Source organism: Carcharodon carcharias, chromosome 4 (assembly GCF_017639515.1).
Source record: "Carcharodon carcharias isolate sCarCar2 chromosome 4, sCarCar2.pri, whole genome shotgun sequence".
NCBI classification, from domain to species: Eukaryota; Metazoa; Chordata; class Chondrichthyes; order Lamniformes; family Lamnidae; genus Carcharodon; species Carcharodon carcharias.
Window position 1 is genome coordinate 120,180,889 of NC_054470.1, and position 18,852 is coordinate 120,199,740.

General features: G+C 40.7%; 1 protein-coding gene across 2 annotated transcripts in view; it reads left to right on the plus strand.

Annotated features, from left to right (window-relative positions):
- The window catches only part of LOC121276941 (coiled-coil domain-containing protein 171-like), a 229,031-nt gene that overhangs the window by 178,804 nt on the left and 31,375 nt on the right, over positions 1-18,852 (plus strand). For both annotated transcript variants that reach the window (XM_041185646.1, XM_041185645.1), the window contains exon 23: positions 5,377-5,508. In XM_041185646.1, the coding sequence (XP_041041580.1) occupies positions 5,377-5,508 (132 nt within the window). The remainder of the gene's footprint in view (positions 1-5,376; positions 5,509-18,852) is intronic.

Consider the following 18,852-nt stretch of genomic DNA (forward strand, 5'->3'; position numbering starts at 1 on the left):
ACTGACCCAAAAAAGATTTTATGACTGTAGTATGCAGTTACATATGTTTATTATTTATAGCATATAGTTATGTTAACATGCTAAATAAATAGTTGTTCAGAGTAGCACAAATGAAGTCTTTAGTAAGTTTTGCCAATGCCGCCGCCCCCCCCCCCCCCCAGCAAAGCTCAACTTTGTCCAGTAAATGCATTTTAATGCAAAGCCTGTTCAAATACATACCCTTTAATGTAGAAAAGGAAAAAAAGGATATCATCTACTTTGCTTGGAGGAGCTCAGCAAGCAGAGAGAGAGAGAGGAGTAGTAAATCAGATATTATTGACAGAAAAACAGTGTAGAATACCACACTGTTTGGTCTTTGGTGTCATATGTACATTGTTCCCTGCTGTTATTGGCAATCTTCTTTTGTATTCTGACACCAAACATTTCCCTAGTGGCTGATGTCACAGAAAAAAGAGAATTATCAATATTGCAGTTAAACTCAACTTTCAAAGATGATAGCAACTCATTGGAGGGCTCTGATTTAATGAATTTTCTTTGATTTTTGGTGAGTTTTTAAACATCAAACAATAAATTGGCCAGGGTGCAGTAAAATATTTAGATCTATTGACTGTAGCTGTGAGATGGAGACGGCAAAAGAAATCACTTGTGGTTTGATGTTGATAAAATCTGAGCACTTTAATTCACTTGAGTTTTTCCTTTTATCAGCCTGAATTTCTGTAAAAAGGCTAAAGAAAGATTTTTCAGAAGTATTTTAATATTTAATTACACATTTACTACAGAACTAGAGATGAGTAGACCCTTGTTGAGCACGTTCATTTTTGTGATAATTGTTACCAGCAAAAAATTTGTATGCATGCAGGTCCAATAGCCTCCTAAGGGATATGCTCTCCTACATCCACAAACGCCTTGTGTCCAGCCCAAAGCATGGAGAATTAGTTCACTCAAGACCCAAGCATTTCCATAAAAATTGCATCACAGTATTTCTATCTTGTACGTATTTGCTCGGCCAAGATAATTGCTGGTACTTGAACAACAGGGGAAATGTGAAATCCCAATTCCTAAAGTTAAAGCCCTGGAATAAAAAAGAGGCTTAATAAAACAAAAGGAAAAACTGACTTTTTTGTAATAATTTCTCAGAAAACAAATTACTTTTTATCCAATGTTATCTTTGCTTTCTAAAATTGGGTTTTAGAATTGCACTCTTAAGTAATGATCAGCACCACTAGATTGTAGTATTGTTCTTTTCTACCCCCACTCCTACCCTCATTGCCCAATATTACTAAGCCACTCAATACATTGTTACCAGCAGTGTATTGGGTAAAGCAGAAGGATAGCATTTAAAAGGGACAATGGAACACAATAATAAATTCACTAGTGCTGTGGTACCAAGACGCTCTATTATGATCCCGTCTACAATACTCTGTTGTTATCTAAATAAACTGTCATAAAAAATTACCTTTTGTGCGGATGCTGCAGAAAAGAAGTTAAAAAATTGGTATGTGTGCACCCAAATGGGCAAAGTAGACTAATTTACAGTGGGACAAACACACAAGGACATGATTGGGGTAAAGGAAGGCAACATATCTTCACATAAGGCGCGAACTCTTTCCAAAGTATTTTCCTTCACTTTTAAATTCAAAATTGCCCTACAATGTTACAATAATTAAAGCAGGGAAGCTAACTAGCATGTGGCTTTTTGCACCATTCAATTCTGATTTGAGAAATGCGGATTAGCCACAATCGAGCAGACAGCCTTCCTTCCATTCTGACCCAATGGATACATCTGCAAGCTGGCATCCTCTGTACCAGTAAATAAGCCAGACATTGTCACCTGAAATAGGAGTGAAACAGGTTTCAGTGTCAGTAGTTGTTGGTAGCCTAGTTTTGTAAGGGCCTGGATTAGAGAAAAAAGCATACCAAAAGTCACATTGTGCTAGATTTCAGAAACTCTTGCTTGATTACTTATACTGGCAGCTTCTGCAGTGAGGAAATCTGTGAAGCAACCAGCAAACTATATTTAAAACCTGTGGCTGTTTATTGGAACACAATTTCTATTTCTTGCTCTTGGTACTTGAAAGGTTGACCACAGCTTACTACAATATTAACTCCCAAATTAGTTCAACATATTTTGAAAGTGTATTAAAATGCATTCTCTTGAGGCTAAATGAACCCCCAAACCCATTAAAATCCTGCATCTTCAAATTTGGCTATCTTAATGCAGATTAGGAATCTGTAGTGTGTTTAAGGCCCACATCCACACTTCTGGCTCTTGCTCCATTACTTAAGATCACAGGAAATATATCTATGTGCACGGAGTGGCCCAGCAGGGAAAGAAACCCCAAGCTCACACACCTTCCAGCATCTGAGAAAATCTATACTTTTTTAAAAATGTTACTTCTCTGTACAAAATTGGGGAGTACTTTGATGAAAAATACAACCCTTAGATATGTGTTCTCTTTTTTATTAATAATTATTCTTTCAAATATTTTGAGTCTGTATGTTTCATTATTTAAAAAAAATTACAAAATAACTTTTTAAAAATAAGTATAACATTGAATAGTAAATATGATTTCAGTACCTATCCATTTTATTGTTGTTGCTTTATTTATGAGTTTGCCATTGTCTATCTTGTATTATTGTGGTGGTGTTGTTCTTCTTTGGGGAGGCAGTGGCATAATGATATTGTCACCGACTAGTATTCCAGAGACCCAGGGTAGTGCTCTGGGGACTCGGGTTCAAATCCCCCCACAACAGATAGTGAAATTTGAATTCTATCTGGAATTAAAAGTCTGATGACCATGAAATCATTGCTGATTGTTGTAAAAACCCACCACTAATGGAAACCTGCTATCCTTGCCTTTGTGTGATTCCGGACCCACAGCAATGTGGTTGACTCTTAAATGCTCTCTGAGAAAGGCTCAAACTTTTTGAACAAGTATTGTGTTTAATATCATACACAAGTTATTCGCCAAGATGGAATAGAGATTTGGAATATTGGAAACCTCTCATTTTTGGACATGGTGCAATGACCTGAGATTACCACTGAAGAAACAGGCTTGATAGTTTTTACCACTTCTCTTCCTTGATGGTTTTTGGGATGCTCTAAGACAATCTAGCATATAAGCATATATTTTATTGGAGTATTTTTGTAACGTAGAGAACTACGAACATTATGTTTTGTCACTCTAGTGTAAATATTTAGTGTAGAATTATTTCAAGCACTTTTATTTTTATAGGAAGTGTGATATGCAGTGAAATAGATTGAATGTTAATTTTCATGGACTTAAAATCAGCAGTTGGACAGAGAAATTAATAGCTGCTGAATTTTATTTATGTAGTGTGTCAGATGGTAGACTAAAAACACCATTTCATATGATGTTTTGGGAAAGAAAATGTTCACACATGGCACACAGTTTCATGCCCCAGCATAAGTTTGTCTTTTTATTTAAATGCATCTCTGTCCTCCTTTTTGGTCATGCCAGAATTACATCTGAGTAATGTAAATGAGGAACACAGGAAAGAACACAGAGGATGATTGCAAGTTTCTGACCTATCAGATCAGTGATCCGGTGTTTTAATTTATAAAGGTTTTAAACACTTTCAATAACGGCCAAGAGAAATGGTTTCATACTGCTCCAAAGTACTAGTAATGGTATTGTACAGAATAAGGTACATGCACCCACTAAAAATAAAACTAGGAACCAGACTGACAGTGTTTCCACATAGCACAATGCAGATGTCATTTGTTAATGTTAATGAGCATTGTGAAAACTTTATACAGTGTAAAGTTGCATTTCTACACAGACCCCAATAATTTTGTGTTGGTGCAAGAATAGTAAGATCTCTCACCATATGTTTTTACTGTGTGACTTTGTTGATCTAGTTTACGTTCAACCATAATTCTTGATATTCTTATACAATAGCTCACAGCATTTATGTATATTGGAATTGTTTTGCAGCAGTCTTATTTGGCTGGAAAAATATCCCTTTAGCAGATTATTCAAGCACCGCTGTATTTTGTATGCATGTTTTCAAATGCCCCAGAGGTAATTGTATATTTGAGATGCTCACATTTGTAATATATAATGGTGTCTATTTTCTATAAAATGTCTGCAATACTGCTCACTTTTCTGGAATCATGCAACTGTTACAATTTTTCTGATTTTCTCTTTTTATTGTTGCTGACATTTAACAGAATTAATAATTCTACATAACTGTGTAATGCAATGGTAATGTTTTTGAAAGGATCTTATTAGCTTGAATGTACCTAAAGCTTTTAGTGCAGAAGAAAAACACAAATGTGTTTTTAGAAGTGCAACATTAAAGACTTTCATGAAGAAACAGTGACGAATAAGAAGTCTGTGATTCTGTTGAATAATACACAACAGAATTAATTTTGATGTGTTAAAGCTAAGTGCTGCAATAGCTGTGAACATCAACACATCACTAATTCATGCCAACTTATTCATTGGCCACTAACATCAACAGTACTAGATTTCCACTGACTATTTTTCATCAGTATTTTAGTAGTAAACACCTATTTCTGTTGAATATACCCAGTGAAATAAGACAGGAAAGTGTATCTTTCAGCCTTTTTGCAAAATAAATATTTGTTACCTCTGTTTAGATGCATTTTCTTTCCGAGTTGGGCTAGATTCTCGACCACAAATTGCAATGTTTTTATTAAATCAGTTACTTTGCATTCAGATTATTTATTTCCGAAGATGGTTACCAATTTTCAGTCTGTACATCTGCATATTGAAATGCAAAAAGCAACAAATTACAACTTCAGTGGGTTTGCAGTTAATGTTGCTATTTCTTTTTAAAATGTTCTTCTAATCTTGTTAAGAGTATTGCTTTTTCTAGTACCATAACTTAGTGAAAAAGTGTATTTTTCCACCGGGTGGCAGTGTGATACAAACAGCTTGCTTGTTTCATGCTTCAAGATCAAAACCAGTTACTGCATGTTTATAACTTGCACTTGTCTTTAATGTTTCACTGTGCAAGATTTTTAAATGCAAGGACATGGCCTAGAGACTGCTTAACCACTGCTTTGAGAAGATTGTTGTAGACTTGGTCAGAAGAATTTAACTGCTCAAGGGTTTAAGGAAAGTATTCTGGTGACTTGAGAAGGACTCCTGGCAACTTTAAAAAAAATTCAATCAGATAATACTACACTATCTTTTTAAAATTCTCAGTGGCTGTTCTGAATTACTGATTTATTTGCAACAAAAAATCAATTAGCCTTAAATTTATTCATGGATTTCAGGCCTAGCGATCAATGCAAGTCCACTCAGCAGGCTCAAGGGGACCCAGTTCATCCTAGTTAATGTGTCTGAAGGGGAATTACCATTGATGCTGTTTTCTGTTCCGCAGGTCAGAGATCAGATCTCACTGTCATGGTCTGTGACAGCAAAAAATGACTTCACCCTGCAGCTACCCAAGTTGCACCTGGAGACTTTCGAAGCAAAGGGACTGAAGGATGGGCTGGAGGTTGCTTCATTCCAGGTTAGGGTCCGCCACAGCGCACAGAGTTAATCTCAAACTCGGGAGTTGATTGTTTATTATGGCTTAGTGATTCACTGATTGATTTCATTTGCTGTCAGTTAAAGCTCCCTTAATGTCAGTTTTCTTTGCATAATGCCTTGAAACAAAGGCTGATGAAGTTCCTTAGATTGAAGTAGCTGACATAAACTGACCCTGATTTGCCCTATTCTGCATGATAATTTAAGCAAAAGCAGTTACTGGAAATGCTGCCATGAATATGAAAACTACCACTGTTATCAAGCTGGAATATAATATTTCTGAATGCTGAAAAAAAAGTCTTAATGTAAATGTGTCTGCGGCACATCGTGTTGTAAAATAGTGTGGAATACACTAAATTGGGAAGAAAAGTATTGGAAGAGAGAAAATAAGATATACTTATTCTTACTGTATCATGTACTGCATGTTTTAAATGGTTAATTAACAGGTTATTCTATGATTGTCCATTGAGCCAGGAAATTTACACAGCTGTATAAGTTAATGTTAGTTTGAAAAATGATGAGACCCTGCAAACCTGTAGCAATTACACCAGGGTGCTTGGTTAAACAAAATATATGATGCAAGGATCACTAAATTTGAAATTTGTATGTTTAATCAACTATTAACAATTTTCAATTATGATCAACTGCTATTAAAGACAAATCTAAATAAAAGCTGAACATTTGAAAACATTTAAAATCAACTGTAAACCTATAATCCCAATGGAGAAATAGGTAATAGCAAAATTGTGTTAAATAATTACATGAAATTGCTTAACAATCATATAATCAAGGATACGAACAATCTACTTTGTTTAATTATATCGCCACTTGTCAAATTAATAGTCTGGGAAGTATAGGAATGCAATCATGCCCAACTGGTTTTCCTTTTCATAAAGAAAACTTTTTAATGCCAAAACTTGTTTTCCAAAATGCCTGGTTTTGCATTATAATGAACATAGTATTATTACCAGGTCACAAATCATATTAGATAGCCACCACTCAGTAATAAAACCATTTGGAGAAAACCAGTGTTTTTATAACATAGGAATGAAAAGACCATTGTGGATGATCTGGCTGGTCTCAGTATTTGAAATATACCATGGGGGGGCACTGCCCATCCATTTGTGTCGGCATTTTGCCTAGCCATTCTGAGGCCAAACTGCTGCCGAGTGCATGATGCCATACTAGCTGGCTAGTTCTGGGAAGTGGAATTTTTGGGGGGACCACTCCTCCTGGGTCCACTCAAGAAAACAACTAAGAAGATTCCTGATTTTTTTTTGAGCTGCCTCCAATTGTGTTTGTAAGAACCGCTGATTAGCCTGCTTGCTGCCTGGTACAAATGGAGTGGACACAAAATTTGCAGCAATCATATGTGCCTGAAAATTGCATCTGGGCGTAGGTCCAAAATTGCATTAAGCAGTCTCCTACCTGTCTCAGGAGAGCATACTGCTAGCCCATTTACAGACCTGCATCTGACAGGCCTTTCAAGGCATTACAGACCTGTATCAGACTGGCCTCTTGCCCATTTATAGACCCATATCAGACAGGCCCTTCTCACCCATTTGCAGACCCCAATCAGATAGGCCTCTTGCACTATTACATATTACTATATTGCTGTTCCTTCACTGTTGCTAGGTCAAAATCCTGGAATTCCTTTCCTAACAGCACTGTGGGTGTACCTACACCACATGGACTGTAACAGTTCAAGAAGGCAGCTCACCACCACCTTCTCAAGGGCAACTAGGGAGGGGCAATAAATGCTGGCCCAGCCAGTGACATCAACGTCCCGTGAATGAATTTAAAAATAGACCCGCATCAGACAGGCCTCTAGCTCTATTACGGACCCTTATCAAACAGGCCTCTCTCGCCCATTTATAGATCCTTATCAGATACCTTTTCTCACCCATATCAGACAGGTCTCTCGCACTATTACAGACCCGTGTCAGACAGGCCTCTCTGCCTATTTGCAGACCCGTGTCAGACAGGTCTCTCTCGCCCATTTACAGACCCATGTCAGACAGGCCTCTCTCGCCCATTTACAGACCCATGTCAGACAGGCTTCCCGCACTATTACAGCCCCATATCAGACAAGCCTCTCTTGCCCATTTACAGACTTGTATCAGACGGGCCTCTCACACTATTGCAGACCCATATCAGACAGGCTTCTCTTGCCTATTTACAGACCCGAATCAGACAAGTGCCTCGCACTATTACAGACCTGCATCAGATGGGCCTGTCACACTATTGCAGACCCGTATCAGACAGGCCTCTCTTGCCTATTTACAGACCTGTATCAGATAGGCCTCTTGTACTATTACAGACCCACACCAGACAGGCCTCTCGCACTATTGCAGACCCGTATCAGACAGGCCTCTCTTGCCTATTTATAGAACCATATCAGATAGGCCCCTCGTGCAATTACAGACCTGCATCAGAGAGGCCTCTTATGCTATTACAGACCCACATTAGACAGGCCTCTCGTGCTATTACAGACTGGTATCAGATGGCCTTTCGAGTATTACAGACCTGTATCAGATGGGTCTCTTGCACTATTATAGACCTGTATCAGATGGGCCTCTCGAGTATTACAGACCCATATCAGACAGACCTGTCGTGCTATTACAGACCTGTATCCGATGGGCTTCCTGCCCTATTACAGACCCGTATCAGACAGGCCTCGGTCTTGTGGAATGACTGAGATGCGCCCTCCCAAAATGTTTTCAGATGCTAGATGCAATTTTTCAAGTGAGAAATGGGCAGCCAGCAGTTGCTGAGCATTACCTGCCCGAACCCTGAGCATTACCTCTGCAAATGCTTTTTTTTTTGTTACATCATTCCTTTCACCATAAGAAACTCTTCAGCTCACTCTTGAATATCATCTTGCTCCCTGTGGAGTCACTTGCATATATTCACCACCATCTATATTGAATGTAAACTTGTTCACCTTTCCTCTCCAGTCCTTGTCCCCCGGTTACAGAGTTTGCGGTTGTATCAAATAGTATTACTGGCAAGTAAAAGTGTCCACTCACCTCCACTGGGTAAGTGGCATTGAATAACAATTAAAAGAAAAATCTCTTCTACTGAATTATGAAATAAATCTAAATGCTTCATCAGACAGTATCTATGCTTCCACGAATCTCTCACTTTTTCTATGTTTCTTATTTTAAAATGTCCCTCTGGAGCTTGGAGGGGACTTCATGAATACGGTGACTCTTGAGTAAACTGATGTAACAAATATAAATAAATCTAAGAGGATTCCCACCCCACCTCTACTTCCTTTCAACGGGTTGATTTTTAAAGGGTTTTGATGATGAAAACACCCTCTATTTTATGACAAAACATGGGACCTACAAGTGAAAGTTATCAATTTTTAAAAATTGATTCACTTGAACAATTGTAGCTCATGCAATTACAGTGGATTTAAACAAAATTATTTTGAAGTAAATGACATTTTACAGCTATTGGACCAAAAGTGTTGCCTTCAGTATTTTTAGCAAAGCAAAAACCAGTACAAAGTGGTAAAATGTCAATGGAAAGCACTAATTTTCATGGTCATTTCTGTTTTTAATGCACCTCCCCTCCAAAAATGAATTAAACAGCACAAGTAAAAAGGCCATTTTATCTTGTTAAAGGTCAATCATGAAAAAACTCATGCAAAATTATTCATCTAGGAATGACAATCTAAAAGTGAGTATATTTTACTTGAGATGAGAACTAATGTTTTTAATCACAAAAAAGGGAAAGATTTTGAAGTATTACTACAAATTTGAGCACGGTAAATACGATACTGGAGTTTTGCACTTGAGACAAGGATGCAGTGGCCATTGGCAACTGGACTACCAGCAGTGGTGTGTTGTGCATCACACACACACACAATTATTTTCAACAGATATGGGAGCACACAGAAGAGGTTTATTATTGATCCCAAATTACATTTTGGATTATAATATTTATACTTACAGAAATACTTTATGAAGTGTTTGCAGCTCTATGCTGTGCAAAAGCACTCTGTAAAATTAAAAATTAACACTCTCTTGTTGCTGCATCATTGACTTTATTCAGTTGAGTAGCTGAATCAAGCTAACTAGCTAGCAATGGGGGAACAGAAATCAGCCAGCCAATCACTATTAACACCCAGATAGCTCAGCCGTTAGTAGCCATCACCCACCAGATGCCACCCAGCAAACATTTGTGCGATTTCCATTGTACTTGAAAGTTCTACGGTACAAGCCAGCCTTGCCTTGTAGAAACTAGCAGCAGGAGTAGGCTATTCGGCCCTTCGAGCCTGCTCCACTATTCAATATGATCATGGCTGATCCTCTATTTCAACGCCATATTCCCGCTTTCTGTCCTTAACCCTTGATGCCCCTAATATCCAAAAGATTATCAATTTCTTCCTTGAATGTACTCAGTGACCTGGCCTCCACAGCCTTCTGTGGTAAAAAATTCCACTGGTTGACCACCCCCTGAGTGAATAAAATTTTCCTCATCTCAGCCCTAAATGGCCTGCCCCATATCCTGAAACTCTGGCCCTTGGTTCTAGGCTCCCCAACCAGGGGAAACACACTCCCTGCATCTAGTCTGTCTAGCCCTGTTAGAATTCTATATGTTTCAATCGGATCCCCCCATATTCTTCTAAACTCTGGTGAATACAGGCCCAGTCGAACCAATCTCTCCTCAAAAGACAGTCCTGCCATCCGTGGTATCAACCTTGTGAACTTCCACCGTGCACTCCCTCTACGGCAAGTATATCCTTTCTTAGGTAGGGAGCCCAAAACTGCATGCAGTACTCCAGGTGTGGTCTCACCAAAGCCTTGTATAACTATAAGACCATAAGACATAGGAGCAGAAATTAGGCCATTCAGCTCATCGAGTCTGCTCCGCCATTCAATCATGGCTGATAAGTTTCTCAACCCCATTCTTCCGCCTTCTCTCCATAACCTTTGATCCCCTTACCAATCAAGAACCTATTTATCTCGGTCTTAAATACACTCAATGACCTGGCCTCCACAGCCTTCTGTGGCAATGAATACCATAGATTCACCACTCTCTGGCTAAAGAAGTTTCTCCTCATCTCTGTTCTAAAATGTTTTCCCTTTACTCTGAGGCTGTGCCCTCGGGTCCTAGTCTCTCCTACTAATGGAAACATCTTACCCACATCCACTCTATCCAGGCCTTTCAGTATTTTGTAAGTTTCAATCAGATCCCTCCTCATTCTTCTAAACTCCATCGAGTGTAGGCCCAGATTCCTCAAACGTTCCTCATATGTTAAGCCTTTCATTCCTGGGATCGTTCTCGTGAACCTCCTCTGGACCCTCTCCAGGGCCAGCGCATCCTTCCTGAGATGCAGGGCTCAAAATTGCTCACAATATTCTAAATGTGGTCTGACCAGAGCCTTTTAAAACCTCAGCAGCACATCTCTGCTTTTATATTCTAGTCCTCTCGAAATAAATGCCAACATTGCATTTGCCTTCCTAACTACCGACTCAACCTGCAAGTTAACCTTAAGAGAACCCTGGACTAGAACTCCCAAGTCCCTTTGCACTCCAGATTTCTGAATTCTCTCCCTATTTAGAAAATAGTCTATGCCTCTATTCTTCCGACCAAAGTGCATGACCTCACACTTGCCCACGTTGTATTCCATCTACCACTTCTTTGCCCATTCTCCTAACCTGTCCAAATCCTTCTGCAGCCTCCCTGCCTCCTCAATATTACCTGTCCCTCCACCTATCTTTGTATTATCTGCAAACTTAGCCAGGATGCCCTCAGTTCCTTCATCTAGATCATTAATGTATAAAGTGAAAAGTTGTGGTCCCAACACTGACCCTTGCGGAACTCCACTCATCACCGGCCGCCATCCTGAGAAAGACCCCCTTATCCCCACTCTCTGCCTCCTGTCAGACAGCCAATCTTCTATCCATGCTAGTACCTTGCCTCTAACACCATGGGCTCTTATCTTACTGAGCAGCCTCCTGTGTGGCATCCTGTCAAAGGCCTTCTGGAAGTCCAAGTAGATAACATCTATTGGCTCTCCTTTGTCTAACCTACTCGTTACCTCCTCAAAGAATTCTAACAGATTTGTCAGGCATGACCTCCCCTTGATGAAACCATGCTGACTTTGCCCTATTTTATCATGCACTTCCAAGTATTCTGAAATCTCATCCTTAATAATGGACTCTAAAGTCTTACCAACGACCGAGGTCAGGCTAATCGGCCTGTAATTTCTCGTCTTTTGCCTCACTCCCTTCTTAAACAGGGGGGTTACATTAGCGATTTTCCAGTCCTCTGGGACCCTCCCTGACTCCAGTGATTCCTGAAAGATCACCATTAACGCCTCCACTATCTCTTCAGCTATCTCCTTCAGAATGCTGGGGTGTAATCCATCTAGCCCAGGTGATTTATCCACCTTCAGACCTTTCAGTTTTCCTAGCACCTTCTCTTTGGTAATGGCCACCAAACTCACCTCTGCCCCCCGACTCTCTTGAACTTTGGGGATGTTACTCATGTCTTCCACTGTGAAGACTGACGCAAAGTACCTATTCAGTTCCTCTGCCATTTCTTTGTTCCCCAGTACTACTTCTCCAGCGGCCCAATGTCCACTTTTGCCTCCCTTACCCTTTATATATCTAAAAAATCTCTTGCAATCTTCTTTTATATTACTGGCAAGTTTACCCTCATATTTAATCTTCTCCTTCTTTATTTCTTTTTTAGTTGTCCTCTGTTGGTCTTTGTAGGCTTCCCAAAGCCCTGGTTTCCCACTGCTCTTCGCCGCATTGTATACTTTCTCTTTAGCTTTTATGCTGTCCCTGACTTCCCTTGTCAGCCATAGTTGCCTTGTCCTCCCTTTAGCATGCTGCTTCTTCCTAGGGATGAATTTTTTCTGTGTCTCCCAAATTACTCCCAGAAACTCCTGCCATTGCTGTTCCACTGTCTTTCCTGCTAGGCTCATCTCCCAGTCAATTCTGGCCAGCTCCTCCCTCATGCCTCTGTAGTTGCCTTTATTCAACTGTAATACCGTTACATCTGATTCCAGCTTTTTCCTCTCAAATTGCAGGATAAATTCTATCATATTATGGTCACTTCCTCCTAAGGGTTCCTTCACGTTAAGCTCCCTTATCAAATTTGCCTCCTTACACATCACTAAATCCAGAATTGCCTGTTCCCTAGTGGGCTCCACCACAAGCTGCTCCAAAAAGCCATCTCGTTCATTCTACAAATTCCTTTTCTTGGGATCCACTACCAACCTGATTTTCCCGGTCTACCTGCAAATTGAAATCCCCCATGATCACTGTAACCTTGCCTTTCTTACATGCCTTTTCTATCTCCTGGTGTATCTTGTGCCCCACATCCTGACTACTGTTCGGAGGCCTGTACATAACTCCCATTATGGTTTTTTTACTTTTGCGGTTCCTCAACTCTACCCACAGAGATTCTACATCATTTGACCCTACATCATTTCTTGCTATCGATTTAATTTCATTTCTTACTAACAAAGCAACCCCACCCCCTATGCCAACCTGCCTATCTTTTCGATAGGATGTATATCTTTGGATATTTAGCTCCCAGTCCTGATCCCCTTGCAGCCGTGTCTCCGTAATGCCCACCACATCATACCTGCCAATTCCAATCTGCACCACAAGCTCATTTACCTTATTTCGTATACTGCGTGCATTCAGATACAACACCTTCAGTCCTGTATTTCCCGTCCCCTTTCTCACTGTCGTCCCTTTATCTGATGTGCTTGAAGTTACATTCCTAGCTCTTTCCAAACACCCTGTCCTATTTTGTGTTCTAGGGACTTTAATAGCCTCTTCTGGGCTCCCCTTTCTTTTCAGTTTTTTCATAATTTTCCATGAAGTTGAATCCACCCCCCACACGCTAACCTGCTGCTTTGTTTCCCATTAGTCATACTTCTTGGAGTTTTACCACCCCCCCCCCCCGCCCCCCAAACTTTCTAGTTTAAAGTCCTGTTGACCACCCTATTTACCCTTTTCGCTAGAACATTGGTCCCAGATCGGTTCAGGTGGAGACAATCCCAACGGTACAGATCCCTCCTGTTCCAATACTGATGCCAGTGCCCCATGAAATGGAACGCCTCTTTCCCGTACCACTCCTTTAGCCACGTGTTTACTTCCCTTATTCTAGCGTCCCAATGCCAATTGCAGTAAGACATCCGTACTGCTGAACTCAAATCCTCTTGCAACGAAGGCCAACATATCATTTGCCTTCCTAATTGCTTGCTGCACCTGCCTGTTTACTTTCATTGACTGGCATACAAGGATCCCTTTGTACATCTACATTTCCCAATATATCACCATTTAAGTAATACTCTGCCTTTCTGTTTTTCACACTGGAGCGTATAACTTCACATTTATCCACATTATACTGCATCTGCCATGTGTTTGCCCAAACACACAGCTTGTCTAAATCGCCCTGAAGCCTCCTTGTATCCTCCTCTCAGCTCACAGCCCTGCCCAGTTTTATGTCGTCAGCAAACTTGGAAATTGCACTTGGTTTTCTCATCCAAATCATTAATATATTTGTGCATATCTTCCGGTACCAAAATTTGTTCATCTCTCACTGTTGCTAGCTCTCTAGCTGCTCTGCAATTTATGCGGCCAAAAAACAAATATATGCTTGCCTGCCAAATTTTTGAAGTGCACCTATGCGATTTGCTGGCATATATCCTCATCCATACCCTTGAGCAGACTGTAGGCCGAGAGTTCAAAGGGGTTTGAAAGCAGTGAACACTAAACCAGACATAGGTTCCATTCCAGCATTATCAGTTACATGGCCAGTGTTTTTTTAAGAAAGCTGTGTGGCTACAGGAGTAGAAAACCATCAGAGTTCTGCTACCATTGGCATTGAAGGCCACTGCTGCACTTAACCATGTAGATCTCAAATCATCTATGGTAGCCATTACTGTAGAACCCTACTGAAGAAGTAAACGAAGCCTTATGTTACAATGCATTTCCATTTACATGGAGGTGCAGCAATAATCACTAACAATAGTTGGCTGTGCAGTAGCAGTTCCACATTGCGGTTTGCCCTGAGTTGCTGTACAGGGCATCACCACAAGTGCACAGTCTGCTTGCCTATCAACAGCAGACTTTGGCAAACCTAAAAAGGTCAATTGCTTCGTGAATGTATGAACAGGAGTCCACTCTTGCATACGTAAATCATGCTTCTCTGTGCAAGGTTCTTGGCATGGTGGGGGAGTGTGAATTCTGCTTTCATTATGAAGTAATCAAACATGACACAGCTGTTTGAGTGAGAAGGATTGATGACTGACCCTTTGTGCCACGTGGTCCAAGCAAGGTTGTCGGAGCAATTGCACAAACCCTCCATACTTCAGCAGTAAACTGATATTGTGAGCACTCAGGCAAACTAGAGCTCCCATCAATACACGTTAAAGCCCATGGGATTAAAGGGATATTGGTAGTAATTATGCAAAACTGGCTAAGGGACAAAAAGCAAAGAGTAGCAGTGAACGGTTATTTTTCCAGCCTGGATGGAAGTATATAGTGGTGTTTCTCAGGGGTCAGTGCTAGGATCATTGCTTTTTTAATATTCGTGGCCAGAACTGGGTATGTAGGGCCTAATTTTAATGTTTACTGATGACACAAAACTCAAGAAATGCAGTAAATAAGTAGGAGGATAAGAACAGACTTCAAGAGACAGAAACAGGCTGGGTATATGGCCAGAGATGAGGCAGATGAAATTTAATGCAGAGAAGTGTAAAGTAACATATTTTTGATGGGAAGTACAGGGAGAGGCAGTTTAAGCTAAATGGTATAATGTTAAATTGGATGCAAGAATAGAGAGACCAGGGGGTGTACACCCAGAAATCTTTGAATGTGGCCGAACAAGTTGAGAAGGCAGATTTGTCATGAGGCTACGCCCCTTTATTTCTGAAGATATGATTTTTCAACTTTCAACTGACTGGAAATTTTGCAATTAGAACTAAGACAGAATAAATGACTCAAACGCAAGGCCACTTTCCAAGGTGAAGGTTAAAAAAGCACACAGGACACCCTCAGGGGAGTGGAAAGAGAGGGATATTTCCTATAATTTGGAGACCCATCGAAACTCATCACTATCTAAGGAAGAGACATGAAAATTTAAAGTGTTGGATATTGAAACGATGGCTGCCACAGACAGACCCACCTTAAACCCCTTGGAATTACGCAGTAGGTGAAGTATAACGGACCAGACCAGTCCACAGCCACTGCTGGAGATTGCAAGAAAGACTTCAACAGAACTGACAGGTTGAAAACTCTTTCTCTCCCTCTCTCTTTTGGAACAAGTGTATACCTGGTTTGAGAAGACAACTTTATGAGATCTCATAATAAATGCAACATCATCTACAACTCGCCACATTCACGAAACCAGCTAACCCAAATTGGCTGCAACGTTTAAAATCTATGCCTCCAGGAAAATCAAAGGACACTTAACCATATATTCTTTTAACTTTTTTTATTTGACTCCCTTGTTTCTGATCTGTGTTTGTGTGTGTGAGACATTGTAATTTTATTAATTTTTTCTCAGGTTTAGTGATAAATAAATTTGCTCTTTCTTTAACTCAAGATAACCTTGTTTTATTGTCTCATTATTGCTCACAGCTTAAATAGTTAGATATATTTGGATAAAAACAAAAAAACTGCGGATGCTGGAAATCCAAAACAAAAACAGAATTACCTGGAAAAACTCAGCAGGTCTGGCAGCATCGGCGGAGAAGAAAAGAGTTGACGTTTCGAGTCCTCATGACCCTTCGACAGAACTTGAGTTCGAGTCCAAGAAAGAGTTGAAATATAAGCTGGTTTAAAGGTGTGTGTGTGGGGGGGCGGAGAGATAGAGAGAGAGGTGGGGGGGGGGGGGAGGGTGTGGTTGTAGGGACAAACAAGCAGTGATAGAAGCAGATCATCAAAAGATGTCAACGGCAATAGTACAATAGAACACATAGGTGTTAAAGTTGGTGATATTATCCAAACGAATGTGCTAATTAAGAATGGATGGTAGGGCACTCAAGGTATAGCTCTAGTGGGGGTTTTTTTATATAATGGAAATAGGTGGGAAAAGGAAAATCTTTATAATTTATTGGAAAAAAAAAGGAAGGGGGAAACAGAAAGGGGGTGGGGATGGGGGAGGGAGCTCACGACCTAAAGTTGTTGAATTCAATATTCAGTCCGGAAGGCTGTAAAGTCCCTAGTCGGAAGATGAGGTGTTGTTCCTCCGGTTTACGTTGGGCTTCACTGGAACAATGCAGCAAGCCAAGGACAGACATGTGGGCAAGAGAGCAGGGTGGAGTGTTAAAATGGCAAGTGATAGACCGCGGTCTGTCCGCAAGAATGACCCAAACCTCCCTGTCGCTTGCCATTTTAACACTCCACCCTGCTCTCTTGCCCACATGTCTGTCCTTGGCTTGCTGCATTGTTCCAGTGAAGCCCAACGTAAACCGGAGGAACAACACCTCATCTTCCGACTAGGGACTTTACAGCCTTCCGGACTGAATATTGAATTCAACAACTTTAGGTCGTGAGCTCCCTCCCCCATCCCCACCCCCTTTCTGTTTCCCCCTTCCTTTTTTTTTCCAATAAATTATAAAGATTTTCCTTTTCCCACCTATTTCCATTATATAAAAAAAAAACCCCACCAGAGCTATACCTTGAGTGCCCTACCATCCATTCTTAATTAGCACATTCGTTTAGATAATATCACCAACTTTAACTTTAACACCTATGTGTTCTATTGTACTATTGTCGTTGACATCTTTCGATGATCTGCTTCTATCACTGCTTGTTTGTCCCTACAACCACAGCCCCCCCCCACCTCTCTCTCTCTCTATCTCTCCGCCCCCCACACACACACCTTAAACCAGCTTATATTTCAACTCTTTCTTGGACTCGAACTCAAGTTCTGTCGAAAGGTCATGAGGACTCGAAACGTCAACTCTTTTCTTCTCCGCCGATGCTGCCAGACCTGCTGAGTTTTTCCAAATACATTTGGATTTGGAAAAGGCATATCCTTGTGAAAAAGATATTTAAACCTTTGTTGTGACCAACTGAGTAGGTTGAATAGAAGGGAAGCCAGTTCACTCTTCTTCCACCTGGTCATGACAGATTTTTTTTTTAAAAATGTGGAATTTTGTGCTTTCTGAATAGAGTACAAAAGCAAGGGCGTTATGTTATAAAATACTAGTAAGGCCCCAGCTAGAGTATTACGTTCAATTCTGGGCACCATTCTTTAGAAAAGATACCAAGATCTTGTTGAGGATGCTGAAATGTTTGATTAGAATAGAAATAGATACTGGGGCTGTTCACCTTAGAGCAGAGAGGCTAAGGGGGAATTTAATAGATGTGTTCAAAATCATGAAGCATTTTGATAGCTCAGGATACATAAGGAGAAACTGATTCCAGTGGCAAGAGGGTTGGTAAGCAGAGGACGCAGAATTGATTGGCAAAAAAACTAGGAGCTACGTGAGGAGAACATTTTTACTTCGTTGTTATGGTCTGGTATGCGCTGCCTGAAAGGGTGGTGGCAGCAGATACATTAATGTTCAGCAGAGAATTGGGTAAGTACTTGAAAGGAAAAAAAAAGAAAAGGGCTCTGGGAAAAAGCCAGGGGAGAGGGACTATTTAGATAGCTTTACCAAAGAGGTAGCATAGTCACAATAGGTCAAATGGTCTCCTGAGCTTCATCGTTCTATGATACTGTGATTTTTTTTTTATTGGGGTGCTATAGCAGAACTCTTAGTGCTTAGCTCTTTCAAAGTTGCCTTAACTTGTTCTAGAGAAACCATCATAAATTGAGACTGTTGCACAGTATTTTTTTTTTATTCATTCATGGGATGTGGGCTTCACTGGCTGGGCCAGCATTTGTTGCCCACTGCCCTTGAAAGTGTGGTGGTGAGCTGCCTTCTTGAACCGCTGCAGTCCATGTGGTGTAGGTACACCCATGCTGCTGTTAGGGAGGGTGTTCCAGGATTTTGACCCAGCAACAGTGAAGTAACGGTGATATATTTCCAAGTCCGGATAGTGAGTGCCTTGGAGGGGAACTTCCCGTTGGCGATGTTCCCATGCATCTACTGCGCTTGTTCTTCTAGATGGTAGTGGTTGTGGGTTTGGAAGGTGCTGTCGAAGGAGCCTTGGTGAATTCCTGAAGTGCACCCTGTAGATGATACACACTGCTGCGACTGTGCGTCGGTGGTGGAGTGAGTGAACATTTGTGGATGGGGTGCCAGTCAAGTGGGCTGCTTTGTCCTGGACAGTGTCGAGCTTCTTGAGCGTTAAGAGTGGTCACAGTGTTGAAGATGGACTTAGATGAGAAG